General features: G+C 38.9%; 1 protein-coding gene across 8 annotated transcripts in view; it reads right to left on the bottom strand.

Moving 5' to 3' along the window:
• GPATCH2L (G-patch domain containing 2 like) overlaps positions 1-15,470 on the bottom strand; it is a 54,409-nt gene that overhangs the window by 28,678 nt on the left and 10,261 nt on the right. For all 8 annotated transcript variants that reach the window (XM_045901286.3, XM_045901284.3, XM_064571402.1 and 5 more), the window contains 3 exons: positions 7,508-7,572; positions 4,370-4,546; positions 2,757-2,836 (listed from right to left, as the gene is read on the bottom strand). In XM_045901286.3, coding sequence (XP_045757242.1) covers positions 2,757-2,836; positions 4,370-4,546; positions 7,508-7,572 — 322 coding nt within the window. The remainder of the gene's footprint in view (positions 1-2,756; positions 2,837-4,369; positions 4,547-7,507; positions 7,573-15,470) is intronic.

Raw genomic sequence — 15,470 nt, 5'->3', positions numbered from 1 at the left:
ATAATGGGAAATTTACCCAGTCCTCACTGGTAACACCTAACATCTGCTGACTAAATGTACACATATTAAAGGAATTTTGTAACTTACAAAAACTGTTACCCTGTCTTATCTCTTAAGCATCATCTCTTAAAGTAAAACAGAAGTTTATACAAATTGGTTCTTAAATTTAGGGCTCTTAAGATTGTAATATGAAATCTTACCCATAACACCACAAGCAATTCAGAAACTAACTAATCATCTCCAAAAAATTGAAAAATGGCACAAGGCACTCACCCTTTACTTAACTTGAGTACATTTACAATGAATGTCTATCACAGTACCTGGGGAAGCGCACCAATGGTACATGAGTAAGAGTTACGCACATCAGAGTAAATGTTAAGATGAGCGCGTGTAAGTCATGGGCATGAATGTCAAGAACGTGAAGCCTGTTACTCAAACACATTTGTTACTGGGCAAATATTATGATCGGTATTCATTTGTGTGTGGATTAGCCTAAAATATTAGGGTACAATTGACTATAGAAAAATTAATTTGAGGTCAGATTCTGGGCGGGAGTGGCGCTAAATGAAAAGGTTTCACATACTGTATTCCTCACATTCTTCATCCATTACGCACATGCCTCCTGGTCACAGACACAGCCATAATAGTGGGACCAAGGGAAAGGACAGGTGAAAAATGAGCTATTTGTTACTGCAGAAAAATTATTAACTTAAAGTGCCGTAATGTTTAAATTTACAGTTTATTACTGTGTAAATTACAAGCAGTACTTTGCGTAATTAGCAGCTCGCTGGCAGGGAGCTGTGAATGAAACTCATTATTTATGATTACAATTTAGAAAAAGAGAAGAGAGGTGGGGGAGGGGAAAGAAGGGGGGGCAGAACATTGACCTCTGCTAAAATGACAAATATCCCTTTAAGGTGATGAAGATGAATTAAACAAGTAAATATTATCCTATTCATTTGAAATTCTTAGTCACACATCCAATAGGCCCTAGAGTTTCCTTCCAGGCAAGCTAAAGGGAGCCTTCAAGACAAACTGATTTACTTCCATGGAAGTGGAAGGCTCTTATTTTACAGGAGCTGAAACAAAGTAAGGTAGATAGTAGGTAGAACATTATCTTTCAAGTCTAACTGACAAAGAGAAAAAGTAAAACCATCTCTCTGTTCCCTATTTCCAACCTCCTGCCTCCCTCCACCTTACGTATTCCTACCCATTAGCTGTCCTGTTAACTAAGAATAAGCTCCCAGAACAGTGAAAGCAGCATTTTAATGTCTGTGAAATCAATGAGGCAAAAGAAAAAGGTATCATTCTTCCAATAATCAAATGTCTTTCTAATTAAGAGATTTGAAATTAAATTTAAAGATTAAAAATATTTAAGTTCACCTGGAAATAAATAGCTTCATTTCTTTTACATAGCTAAAATTTCAGAAAACGGTTCCTTATTTCAACTACAAAACAGTAGCCCCCTGAGGGTAGCCAGGCTGTGGCTGTGATCACTATGTACCTGGCCTGGCACAGAGCCTGACACATAGCAGGCATTCTAAATGTTTATGCAATGAACGCATTAATGCTCTGAAATTGCCCTTTGCCCACCACCATCCTCTCTAACTAGGTATGAGCCCCAGTCTTAACCTACCTTCAATCTCAAAGCTAGAGTAAAAAATTAAAGTAATTTTTAGGGGCACCTGGGTGAGTCAGTTAAGTGTCTGCCTTTGGCTCAAGTCATGATCCCAGAATCCTGGGATCAAGCGGTTCCCTGCTCAGGAGGAGTCTGCTCATCCCTCTCCCTTTACCCCTCCCCCCGACTTGTGCTCTCTCTCAAACTAATAAATAATCTTCAAAAAAATTAATAATTTTAAAAGATAAAAGAGAAGTACAGCTGGGTTCAATCCTCTCTTCTGTAACTTCTATCTGGGTAATATTAGACATTACCTAGCTTCTTTGAACCCAAGTTTTCCTCATCTGCTAAGTGGGAATATCACCTGTTCTATAAGGTTGTTAAGAGGACTAAATGAACTGAGTGCCCAGTACAGTCTCTGACAAAGGCAGAACTGAACATGGAGAGTCCTCCCATGTAGCCAAGGAGAAGTTTTTGAAATCTGATAACAGGTTTTCTTTTTCTTTTTTTTTTTTTTTTTAAGATTTTATTTATTTATTTGAGAGAGAGAGAATGAGAGAGAGCACATGAGAGGGGGGAAGGTCAGAGGGAGAAGCAGACTCCCTGCTGAGCAGGGAGCCCGATGTGGGACTCGATCCAGGGACTCCAGGATCATGACCTGAGCCGAAGGCAGTCGCTTAACCAACTGAGCCACCCAGGCGCCCGATAACAGGTTTTCTTTCCAGTTTTTTACTTTTTAATGAATTCTAGAATAAAAGACCAAAGTGAGGACAGAAGAAGCATTCATGAATTTAGGAGTTAATAAAGAAGCCAAGAGTATTTTAACTTCTACAATAATAATATAAGGTTAATCAAAAGAATAGAAGGGAAAAGAGCAGGCCTGTAGATTTATAGACAGTCATAACAGTATTTGCTTTGTCAAAACTTCTGTACGAGTTAAGCTTCATCTTTTATGTGTGTATCCATTTATAGCCTCCATTAAGGTTCACTCTTGTGAATTTGCAAAATATTTCAGTTGGCTTAATTTACTCCAAGGAATTCTGCAGCACCTTTGCTTATCAACAGGGTACACAAATCCCACAGGGAATCCTGTCCTCCCAGTCTCCCAGTGAGCCCAGTAGACAGTAAGAGTGGTTACCTTCCCAACAAGCCTTCTTCGGCCCTTTCTGAGGCATCGAGCTGCAGCTCCAGGCAGACGATTCAAGCGGGCATGGTACCCTAAAAAAAAGAAGAAAGTCCTCAGAAACGGAATGCAGAAGATTCATTAGCAATGGTAGGCTTCTAGTACACCAAAGGCCCTCCTTCCCAGGATCTTACTAGACTGACTCTGAAATTATTATCACTAGTCTTTTTGCCAAGGATTTATTATTCTCATGTCTTTGCAGTATGATCTTAAGTGTGTGTGTCTTTACCTCTGACCTAGGCATCTTCACCTAGAAAGGAGGGATAATCACTCGCTCAGTCCTATCATCCAGGGCTGATGTGAAGACTCAGTGAAATAGCACAGCAAAGGTACTTTATAAACTGAAAACACTACAAAAATAAAAGGCATTATCAACAATTTCTAATTATAAATTAAATGCTTATTTCAAAAACATTTAAGTCATAGAATAATAGTAAAAATAGCCTGTATAGTATAATCCCATTTTTCTAATTGCTGTATATATTCTATACATAAAAAACACAACTGGAAGAATCCACACCCAAGTGTTATCAATGACACTGTCTCTGGGTATGGAATTACAGGCCATTTTAAATTGTTCTCTTCCTGTTCTTATTTGTGTGCATTTTAAGTGGTCCATTAAGAACTTTCAGAAATTGTCGCTGAAATGTTTGATGCACGTTATTAAGATAGCAAATATGTGCTTCAGCCAGGCAATAATCTTTACCAAGAGCCAACTGTTTTGAGAAAGACTTTCAATCACCCAAATTTATCATAACAAAATGCTATAGGAGTTTACAGCTCTGGGCATAATTCTGTCCACCAAGAGATGCCCAACAAATACTTGATAACTGATTGATTGATTACTGGGCACCCCAGAATCATAAATTTATAGAGCTAAAAGAAACCTCTGAAACAGTTTGCTCAAAGCCGCAATTATTTTAAGTGATGACCCCCATGTCCCAAGGAAATGAAGTGACTCTGTCATAGTCAGAGCTAGAAGACAGTACCTGAGAGTATTATCACCCCAGTTCCTTCCCCCTGTCCTAGGCTCTTTCCACTCTACCCTGCTATATCATAAGTAAAGGAAAAGCAAAGGGAAAGGATGTACTTGTGTTTAAGTCCACAATAATAGAATAAAATAAAATTATTTAATGAATTATTTTAAAATCATCCAATTAAAAAAATGTCATTATACCCTGTATGTGAATGTTCTTACTGAAATGTGTTCTCTTCCAAGATCCAATACTTCAGGCTCCCATTGAGCACTCCATAGCCCATCAGTTTCACAGCAGGTAAGCAGCAGTGACACACTGCTAGGCTTCCTAAATCTGGCACAAATGGCAATAGCAAGCTGAAGGAATGTCCTGCTAACAGATATCCCAAGAGTCTCCATGGGTTGCTTTAGGTACGAATGGAGAACCTCAAGCTTTTGAGACTCACCCTTTAATCTTCTAGAAAAATCCCTGGACTAGCTCCAAAATTCAGAGTTAATGCATGCTTAGAGGCATGAGTATGCTTGCCATGGGATGATTCTCTCCAAAGAGAACCATAAAAATGTGAAGTGTATTTTGGTCTCCAGAACTTACCTCTTTGAGCTGGTCGAGAAGGTAAAAGGAATGTGGAATCGGAAAGTTTATCCAGTCCAGAATCCATTCTTTCTACTTCAGGGCAATGATCAGGAGCCCACTTCGGCAGAAGATTAGGGACAGTGAATCCTGGGACACATTCTCCCTCATAGAACCAATCACTCTGCTCATCATCCCCTAAAGTAAAAAGATGGTATCGTAAGTTGGAATTTTAACATGTTCTATGGAATACCAAATGGGACAATGATTTCTCAGAGCTATAGATTTGATCATACTTTTTAAATAAAATCAAAGTATAAAAAAATTGTTTTGAACCTTCTTTTTTATCTATATTATGATGAAAACTAGAGTATGAAACTAGTTTCACATAAATGTTATACTGTGGTACACTGGACTTTTTTTGAGAGTAAAAAACTAATAAAGCTACCATTTACTAAACCCTTACCACCTGTGAGGGTCCATGCTAAAAATCTGTCAGTATGCTATCTCTTCTAAACCCTACACTAATTCCAACTTATAAATGAGGCAATTAAAGCCCAGAGAAGGCAAGATCGAGTTAGTAAATGATGAAGCCAAGATGTGAACCCAAAGCCTGACTAACTCCAAAGCCTTTGACACAAAAATAAGTTGCCTCTTATGTACCATTCTGTGATATAAATGGACTTGGGGGTTCACAGCCCACAAATGTTTCTCAATTCAAAACTAGCTATTCCAGAGGGATGTTATATTTGCATTTCTCATAATAGGTGAATTAAAAATGTATACCCATACCTCAATTCTTCCTTGGTACCCCATTAATGGGACAGAAAAATCATCTTGACATTAGCAATCCAAGCAACCAGGAAAAACCTAACCACAGGGACAAGCAATAAAATCCTCCAAGGCTTGTCATAAAGTTACACCATTTGCCCAAGGCCAGACTCTTCATCAATGACAAAGTCAAGACTAGACCCATATAGCCAGACTCTTGGCTCAAACCTCTTTCTACTGGCTAGGATGACAGCATCTCAGTTTGCAACGGAACTTGTTCCTGCCCACAAAAAGTAGTACGACAGATAACTTTAGGTCTGCCACTCCATACTCCTTTCAAAATAGCAAGGATGAAGGGAATTACTACAAGAACATCTAAAGAGTTCATGGTGCATTCATTCTCTAATGTTTGCTGGATCCCAAGGAAAACTGCTCAGGCCATGTTAAGCACATGAAGTATCAGATTCATGGGCCACTAACATGGGCCAGGATAATGATAACTCTTAACTCACGCTGGAGATCTCTAAAAGGGAAAATGAAAATGCCCGTAAAAAAGTTACTCAAAGTGTTCCCTTATAAAAACACACCACCAACAGCTGTTTCTCTAGAACAGTGGTTCTCAAACTTCAGTGTACATCAAAAGGAGCAGAAAGTGTCATCAGAACACAGACTGCTGGGCCCCACCCCCAAAAGTTTCTGATTCTGGTCCAGGAAGGATCAAAAATTTACATTTCTAACAAGTTCCCTAAGTGATGCTGAGCTGACTTCAGGACCACATTTTGAGAATCACTACCCTCACCAAACCATGTACACAAGATGAACTAAAGACAGGCTTTAGAATTAACAATGTTTAGTTTCTCTGCATGTCGATATATTAATTCCTTTCTTATTCGTAAGCATTCCTTAGGCCATTTATTAAAACAGTATAGTTAGCTAGATCATACTTCCTGAAGACTAATGGCATCCCATAATGGCATTTTTTTGGTTCTTAAGCATTCACTCAAGATTTCTGGCAATATAAAAAGGGACTCACTGAATTGGAGGAAACCTTGTGAAGTCATCTAGACCAGTAGTCCCCAACCCTGGGTTCACTAGGATGCATGATGCAGTAGCTCCCCCAAAAGACTACTGCCAGAGAATAAGGAAGAGGCTGATGAGTCAGGCTCCGGACTTCCTGCTCCTCCTGCTTTAACCAAAATAGGGTTAGCTGTTTTATAATCTGAGGTTCTATGTCTAATTCTGTTTGAGGGAAAAAAAGGAGAATTTCCCCCTTATCTGGCCTTCCCAGTAACTAATTATTAAAGAGTCTACCATATGCCAGGCAATGTGTTACCCACTGTAGTTTCAAATAATAAAAAAAAATTCCTGCCTTGGAAGGCTTCAATGGAAAAGACACACATCTATAAACAATAACATCATATGGTAAGTGATAAGAAAGCACTAAGTATAGAGAAAGAAAGAGTAAGGGTTCTAGGAGATGAGACCTACACTGAGTGTTTATCAGTCGGAATCCTCAGGAAACGCACACACGTTTAAATGGGATAACTGAGACTTTAATGAAGTGACTCTTTACAAAAGTGTAGACGGTATTAACAGAAACCAACAAGGGACGGTGAAGCACCCTGGAGCCAGCACAGTGGGGATTCTTTACCCTTCCTAAACCTGAAGCAGCAAGGAGAAAGAATGGTTATCAGAGACCAGAGAGAAAACGGAGGTTAGAGAAGGCTGCCCAACAGAAAGGGAGCCAGGGAAAGCTACAATGATGTATAATTATCCAGAGGTTTAAGAAAGTGTGGAGAGATTAAGTGTTGGGCCTTAGGAAAATGACAGATTAAATGTTAAATGTTAAATGACAGATTAAGTGTTTTTGGTTCTAATAAAATTAGCAACTTCCTAAAGTCCCATCCTTGACACTATATTCCCCTAATCACTGATTCTCAAAGCCTGAACTACCTGCATAAAAATCACTGCAGGGGGCGCCTGGGTGGCTCAGTTGGTTAAGCGACTGCCTTCGGCTCAGGTCATGATCCTGGAGCCCAGGGATCGAGTCCCGCATCGGGCTCCCTGCTCAGCAGGGAGTCTGCTTCTCCCTCTGACCCTCACCCCTCTCATGCTCTCTCTCTCATTCTTTCTCTCAAATAAATAAATAAAATCTTTAAAAAAAAAAATCACTGCAGGTACTTATGAAAAATTCAGATGACAGGGGCCAACTTAGACCTATTTGATTTCTAGGAGCTCAGGAATTTTAAGAGGTGGCCTTTAAATGCTCTAAAGTTTGAGAACCACTGCCATAAACCACCACCGTATTCTCAAGTGAGTCACTCCTCTGATCATTAAAACCTCCCCAGAAATACCGAACCAACAGCCCAAAGCTGGGATCAAGATTACCTTGCCGTCCTTCGTCGTTGGTAAAGAGCCCTGTGTCACTGCTGCTACATACACTGCTGGTTTCACTGGAAAAAGAGTCAAACACAAGAGAACACATCAGCTCCTGTGCAGAACACAGCAGTGCCCGTTCTGATCTTCAAATCTAACACCCCAAGTTTCCCTGATTTCACTCCAGCTCATTAGCCAGTCACAAATGTACATTTCATAATCAGGCCAAAGAGGAGAGCTTATTTTCCCATAAAAATAAAAGGAAAACTCTAAAACCTTTGCTTATATTTCAAAGTACTTTATAAACATCTAAAGTCACCCTGTTAGGTTAGCATTAGAAAGCTATTTATTAAGGCTCACAGAAGTAATCTCAACCGGTCTGGGTATATCAAACACCACAAATTTTCACATTTATCAACCCATTTTATTTATAAATACTATCAACTATCAGTTTCAAATGAAGCTATCCAACTTTAAGACATCTAACATCTATCAAGTTTTCTCCCCATTTACACAACAGCTAACAAAAATCCATGAACAGAAAAATAGTCAGTATGACCGAAGTTATGTTTTCTAAATTTAATGTCTTGCTGATATGAAGTGGGTACAACAACACTCATTTTCAAAACAGAAGGTTAAAAGTAAAAATATAAGAACAAACTCCATTTGAACCCACTGAAATAAAACTTTTGCCCTATAGAATTCTGTTCAACTGGCTGCATTTCCTGAGCTATCACTAACAACTGATTCTGCCTCTTCCGATGCTGCATTTCTTTTGCCTAATCTTCATTAAATTTGACTGATCTGGTTCAAGAAAAATTTCTCTATTCTTTACAGTATGAACTATTTTCTTAAGTGGGAGTGTTTCCTTCCACGCTAGCCAATTTTTTTCACCTACTCTACAAGATGGAAGAAACCAAAGCAAGGAAGAAACATTCTCATCGTATTGCATAAGGAATAGGCTTGGCAAAATCACAGTCTACATTTCTGGATCAAAAATCTGAAAATATTTTGTATTTTGCAACATTTCCAAATATCTTGCCAACACTAAATCCTTAAAATGCTGATTAAATTAAGTAGCAATGCCTTCTTCACTTAAGTTTATCTCTGAATAGATCCAAGAAATTTGCTGTAGCATGAGCCATAAAATGTACTCGATTTCTTTAAAGGTTCTTCCATTTTATTTTCTTCTGTACTTGTAAGTGGGAACTTTCTCAGGTGTCATTCCAAGAAATGTCTCACAAAACTATGACTGGATTCTGATGGATTTAGAATCTTCAAAGAGCTCTGTAGTTAAATCCAGAAGATATCCCCACTGAGTTCTGCACTCTTCCTACTGCTGAGTTCAAGGAACTGTGCCTGCTGAATGTAATGGTGTTATTTTTGTGCTTTTAGCAAATTCCTAAGGGTATCAGTGGTCTAACTCCCTTGAGTCTTACTACACATTCTCTCTTATTACTACTTTATTATCCTCATCTGGCCTCAAAGATAAAGCAAATTTGACATTTTTTAACTCTTCTTGAGTGGAGTAAGGAGTGCTTAAAAAGCACATTAGGCCATGGAACAGATACTTTAGCCCACCATCATGTCATATACTTTATTAGTTAGCAGTATCACTAACTGAGATTTAGGGATCAGCAAACAACAGCCTGCCACTTATTTTTGCAATAACCTGTGAGCTAAGAAGGATTTTTATGGTTTAAATGACTGGAGGTAAAAAAAAAAAAATCATTTTGTGACATGTGGGAATGATATGAAATTCAAATTTCAGTGTCCATAAATAAAGTTTTATTGGAACACAGCCACAGTTATTCATTTACATATCATCGATGGCTGCTTTCACACTACAACTGCAAAGTTGAGTAGCTCCAACACTGAACATATCGCACACAAATCCCTAGAATATTTACTATCTGGCCTTTACAGAGGAAGTTTGCTGATCCCTGCTCTGCATGTATTACAAGTTCTACTCTTGAGTATTTAGAATTAAAAAATTAAAACTGTTTGCTTTATTACAAAATCTATCAGTTCTTTTCCCCATCCATTTCCAGTCACCTATCAGTACTACACAAGATACAGTGCTTCCTTGATCCTTTTTTGCATGGATTCCACTCTCTCCTCATATTCTAAACAAAGGGGGCAAACTCAAAGAAATCTGCTGGATCAAGAAAGGCGTCGGTAACCTAAAGCCTCACACACATTTCCTATTTTTGTCAACATCATTTAAGAAGACTCACTGTTTTTGAAAAAACTTGGATTAGACTTGTCTAAGCTTTCCATATAGAGTTAATTTGAGGAATGGCAATGTCACAGAAATATCAGCAGGATTTTAAGACTATGATCAAGGGAGATAGATATTTTCTTCATAAAGAAAATCTGTCTTACAGAATGCTTATTACACAAAAGTATCACCAGTCTACCGGTATCTGGAAATGACTATTTCATCAGATAGCATCTGCTAATTCTATTTACTCTCTCAGAAGGACTTGCATTGTGGAAATCTAATCATATGTAAAAAATCGTTAGCATAATTTGGTGAAAACAAAAGTGGGAACTTTGTGGCATGTCTGCACATAAACACTATGATACAGCATGCCAAAATGTAGTGCTAGCTAGAAAGTAGAAGCAAATATTTCCCCTTCCAAGTTACAGGCCAAAGTTGTCCAGTCCTGCAGACTTCATTCACTTCTGGCTCAAAGGTCATGACTTCTTTGAAAAAAATCATATTGGTGGGACTTTAATAACGATTTAGTCAACTATAAAATGTTAAGTTAGCTAATTAAACAGAATGTTTAGTATTTCATTAAAACTAAGCTCATATCTTTGAATAAACACAAGTCTCTTTTAGCACCTTTGTAGTTAAAAGATGTCAGAATCCTACATGTTTTTCTTATTCCAAAACCTTCAAATTGGTTTATAACTTTTTTGCTATGAGTATTTTTACCAGGCAAGGAGAAAAAGCTCTGCTCCTCACTTTTGTAAGAAAAAAGTATGATCCTACCTTTAGCGTCCACTCTACTTGTGGTGCTCCGAAGCTTAGTCAGGAAGACAGAAACTCAGCCTTTATTAATCTTCAGAAAAAGTAACTAGACAAAACCCACAAAGATAGTAGGTGTGAAATCTTGTCTTTTCCTAAAATGGCAGCAATAGAGGCATCAATGCCTCCTGTCTTTGCCTTGGGAGCTGTTCTGTACTCCCTGTTCTCACATGATTCTAACTATAAATAGTTCGCATACAAAAAAAAATCTTCCTAGAATATCTCTAAAATTTCTAAAAATGTATTAACCCTACAAATAATTTATACATCATTCAAAAAATTCAATCCCAAATTGGGGCAATAAGAAATTTCTCACAGAAAAAGGAGGACGAATTCCTACCCCCATTTCTCCTAAGCTTTCACTCATTCACTTAGTAAGCATTTATTATTTACCATATACCAGAAACCACTCTACTCAGTACTAAAACTAACAAAGAAACATGTCAGTAACAACATAAAGGTGTACATTTTATTAAAAACCTAGTCCAGACTACGGGAGAAGGCTGTGAAAACAGAGAAAGAAGAATGCTTTCCAATGAATAATACTCTGCAAATAAGGGGGTGGGCAAGCCTACAACCTTATGACACTGAGGAAACCGCCCCATTTCAGAAGCTAGAAAACACCTCAAAAGCACTCCTCTGTGAGTAAAAATAGTAATAATATATAACACTTCTCTACAGTGGTTTTCACTAAAAAATGTCCCACACTTAATTCAGCAGCATAGCCACCATTTTAAGTAAGACACAAATAAAATTAAAGCCTGGGTTTTAGACCACCAATTGTGTTACCTAATTATTATAATATTGTCAGAAAAGCAACTGAACCACATCCAACTGAAATAACGGATAGGTAAAGGAAGTCACCCTACCCTGCAGTTCCAGAGGCTTTCCTCCGCCACCATTTTATAATGAAAACTTCTGAACATATGAAAAAGTTGAAAGAAGTTCCAGTTACCACTCACACTCCATCACATCTACTGACATCACACACTGCAATTAACATTTTGCTTTTTCTGTTTTATCACACATCTATATATCTAAACTTCCCACCTGGGCATCTGTAATTCAAGGCACTCTTGGTAGACCAGATGACTGGGCATGGCATCTACTCTCAGAGAAGTAGACTATCATAGGAATCAAGCTTAACAAAACACTACTGATACCCCTCAGTGACTTGAATAATTAATTCCAGGGCAAACACTCTTAGCCAAACACTGTATATGCCTTGGTATAAACTTTAAAATGCTATCATTTGAACTGCTCTTCTTTCCAAATTCTGAAAATGAACTGTTTGCCCTTTAGAGGAGCAATTAAAGGGTATTTTTTCAAGTTAGCAAAAGCTCTCAGTTAAAAAAGTTTTAAAAACTACAGTATTTTTATTCTACAGAAGAGATCAGTGTTTTGGTCTTACTAAGTTCTCTAACTTTGAAACTCATGCCTGTTGGTAAAAGCAAAGTCAATGAAGTGAAAACCCTATCTCAGCACTTAGAAACATCAGCAGTAGCTCTCAACTCAAAGCAATTTTACCCCCTTCATCGCCCCCACCCACCCTCACCCCCACCCTGCACCCACAGGGTCATTTGACAATGTCTGGAGAAACATTTTGTCAGGACTTGGGAGCACTGGAGGGAGAGCTGGTATCCTACTGGCATCTGTTGGGTAGAGGCCAGGATGCTGCTAAACATCCTACAATGCACAGGACAGCCCTCACAACAGAGAATTATCTGGCTCAAAGTTGAGAACCCTCATGATAGTGATGAACAAGCTACAAGATGGAGTGGGCAGGGCATCATGTTAAAGGAAACACCACTTCAGAGGAGGAGAGGAGGCTGTGCACTTCTGCTGGATAAAACCAGCCTTCAGGGAGAGAGGTCAACAACCCATAGTAACAACAATGTCATTCTCTTGCCAGGGCCTCAGAGAGCCTGAGGCCTCTGGATCCCAGGAATCATGAGAAGGTAGCTGGACCTTCAAGCCAACTGGTAAACTGAAACTACTCAAGCAGTACAGATGGCCCCTCCCTGCCTAGCCCAGGCAGAAAGAAGAGCCCATAGAGAGAAGAGATAGATCCAGGCGGAGTAAGAGGGAAGATATTGCTCATTTCAATGTCCCCAATGCCTAGCAGAGCAGCTGGCACAAAACAGGCATTCAGCAAATGCTACATAAATGGAATGAACTCCTTCAGATCAACTCTGCTGCCTCCCCTTCTATAGCTTTCGTGGCATGTCACTTCAATCTCTAATCCTATTTCCCGCATGTAAGACGTGGATGGGCTGTTTTGAGGATGTGATGACATGAGGCATGTGAACCCACGTTGTGAATTCTAGAGCATTATACAGAGGCAAAGGATGAAAGATTCAAAAGCTACATCTAGGGTGCTAATTCTTGTATGTGTCCCGATATTATTATTTTAGAAGTTAATAGTAGTAACTTCCTGAGAGTCTTTTTATTAAAATAGTAATGTCAATTCTATAGGACTCTCAATTATGCTTCCATAAAGAAAAAAAATTCTATGGGACTCGAATCTATTTTCATTCTGGAATGGAAAAACAAATGTGGCCTATGAAATCTAGTATTTTCCCTGGGATTCATCCAAGAGAGGCAGACACAGCCCTGAGCAGATATCCAAACCACAAGTGTCTCAAGAAGGAGTTTGGTACTTGAATTGAGTTTAAGAAAATTATTAATATAGAAGGCTACTGTTAATTATTGATACGAGTTAAGTCTACTACAGGCCCAGCAAAGTACTAAGTACTTTATATTTGTCATTACATTTCCTCTCCCCAAAATTCTCCAAGGTAACTATGTCAATCTCATATTACAAATAAAGGAGTGAGGCTTAGAGAGGTCAAGCAACTTGCCCAACATTGCACAGCAAATAAGCATCAGAGCCAGGGTGGTATATCTCCAAAGCCCATGTGCTCACTGAACGGTTATGAAAACACAGATGGTACAGAGAGATTCATTTACCAAGTAATTCCACGTTTCCCTCTTCATGAGATACTTTGCAACTCAGCATTTCTCATTTTCATTCTCCTGAAAATGCTAACAGATTAACTGAACTTGGGAAAGAGTGTTTCTTTGCTTTTTGCTACTTAAAACATTCAGACACAGAGGAAGCTCTAGCTGTGCTTTGACTATACTGCGTATCAGCTAAAAATGCATCAAACATGCCGATACCAAGAAAACTAATCAGGAACTCACTTTGAAAAAGCTCTCCCTCTTGAGGCACCTTGGTGGCACAGCCGGTTAAGCATCCCACTCTTGGTTTCGGCTCAGGCTGTGATCTCAGGGTCCTGAGACTGAGCCCCACGTTGGGTTCCAGGCTCCATGCTCAGCACGGCATATGCTTGGGTTTCTCTCTCCCTCCCCCTCTCCCCCCTGCACTCTTTCCCTCGCTCTAAAATAATCTTAAAAAAAAGAAAACAAAACAAAAAAAAGCTCTCCCTCTTAATGCCATATCGTGAATTTTATTTTATTTATTTTATTTTTTTAAAGATTTTATTTATTTATTTGAGAGAGAGAGAATGAGAGAGAGCACATGAGAGGGGGGAGGGTCAGAGGGAGAAGCAGACTCCCTGCCGAGCAGGGAGCCCGATGTGGGACTTGATCCAGGGACTCCAGGATCATGACCTGGGCCGAAGTCAGTCGCTTAACCAACTGAGCCACCCAGGCGCCCCCATATCGTGAATTTTAAAAATAAATATTCATCTTCAGTATACATACTTAAGATACAACAAAATATAATCTCAGTGATCTATACCCTTGCTTGCCATTTGAGTTCCTCCTAAATGCTCTTCCTTTGAAATCAAAGTAAAAACATTCCCCCAAATTCTGGGTAAATATTACTCTGAGAATACCATTCCTCAAACTAGCTTCATATTAACTCAGAAAAAAATATCAGAAGATGGGGAGACATCTGTGGTAACAAGACTGTCAGATGACTCCCAGTGATCCCAGATGACTTCCAATGATCCCAGTCGCCTGGTATTTCCCACCCTGGTTGATCTGTGTAACCAACAGCATAGGCAGAAGTAATGGTAGGTCACTTCCCTGAGATTAGGTTAGAAAAGACTGTGGCTTCCATCCTGGGCCACTCAGTGAGGGCTGGCAGACTCTCTCACTCTCTCCTGCTCTCTCCAATCATTCCCTCTAGGGAAAAGCCAACTCCCGTGTCTTGAGGACACTAAGAGCTCTGTGGAGGGGCCCACATGGAAAGAAACTGAGACTCTCAGTCCAATAGCTTAGAAGGAATTGAAATCTGCCAACAGCCCTCTGAGCTTGGAAGTGGATCCTTCAGCCCCATTTGTGCCTTGAAACAAGTGTAGCCAGCGCCAACAATTTGCAACAATATAAAAGAGTCTGAACCTGAACCACCCAGCTATGCTGTTCCCAGATTCCTGACTTCAGGAATTGGAAATGTTTGTTGCTTAAAGCTACTAAACTGTAGGGCAGTTTTTTCTGCAGCAATAAATAATACAGCATTTTTATGAATTCTTTTTTGAAAATAACTCCTTACTTAGATTCTAGCCCTAACAAGAAGCTTCTAGTTTCAAATAAGACAAATCTCTCTGAATTCTCATAATTGGAAGGAAAAAACATAGTTTGTCCTCTGACCTGCCAGCTTGCTGGTTCTTTCATATTCCTAATCACAGAGAACTGTAAATTTAGAACTGAATGAGAGTAGTTTATACCTGTCTCAATTAAAATAAAGAGGTACAGAATTAGTTTATCACCTATAATCAAAAAGCTGGTATCAGTAAGTTAACCACCTGGGTTCCTTACCCATTGATTTTTTTTTTTTTTAATAGCCCAAAAACAACTTTGCTCAATTTTTTTCCTGGGTCAAGGTGATATTATTTATAACCATATATAATCAGACTTCAGAGTCTAAAAGTAAACATGACTGAGGGAAAGGTTTTTCAGAAAAATATCTCA

The sequence above is a fragment of the Mirounga angustirostris genome, unplaced genomic scaffold (genome assembly GCF_029215605.1).
Source record: "Mirounga angustirostris isolate CCGP_5_RB_7025 unplaced genomic scaffold, mMirAng1.0.hap1 SCAF_9, whole genome shotgun sequence".
Classification (NCBI taxonomy): domain Eukaryota; kingdom Metazoa; phylum Chordata; class Mammalia; order Carnivora; family Phocidae; genus Mirounga; species Mirounga angustirostris.
The sequence above is the reverse complement of the archived record's forward strand: the minus strand, read 5'-3'. Positions and strand labels throughout refer to the sequence as shown.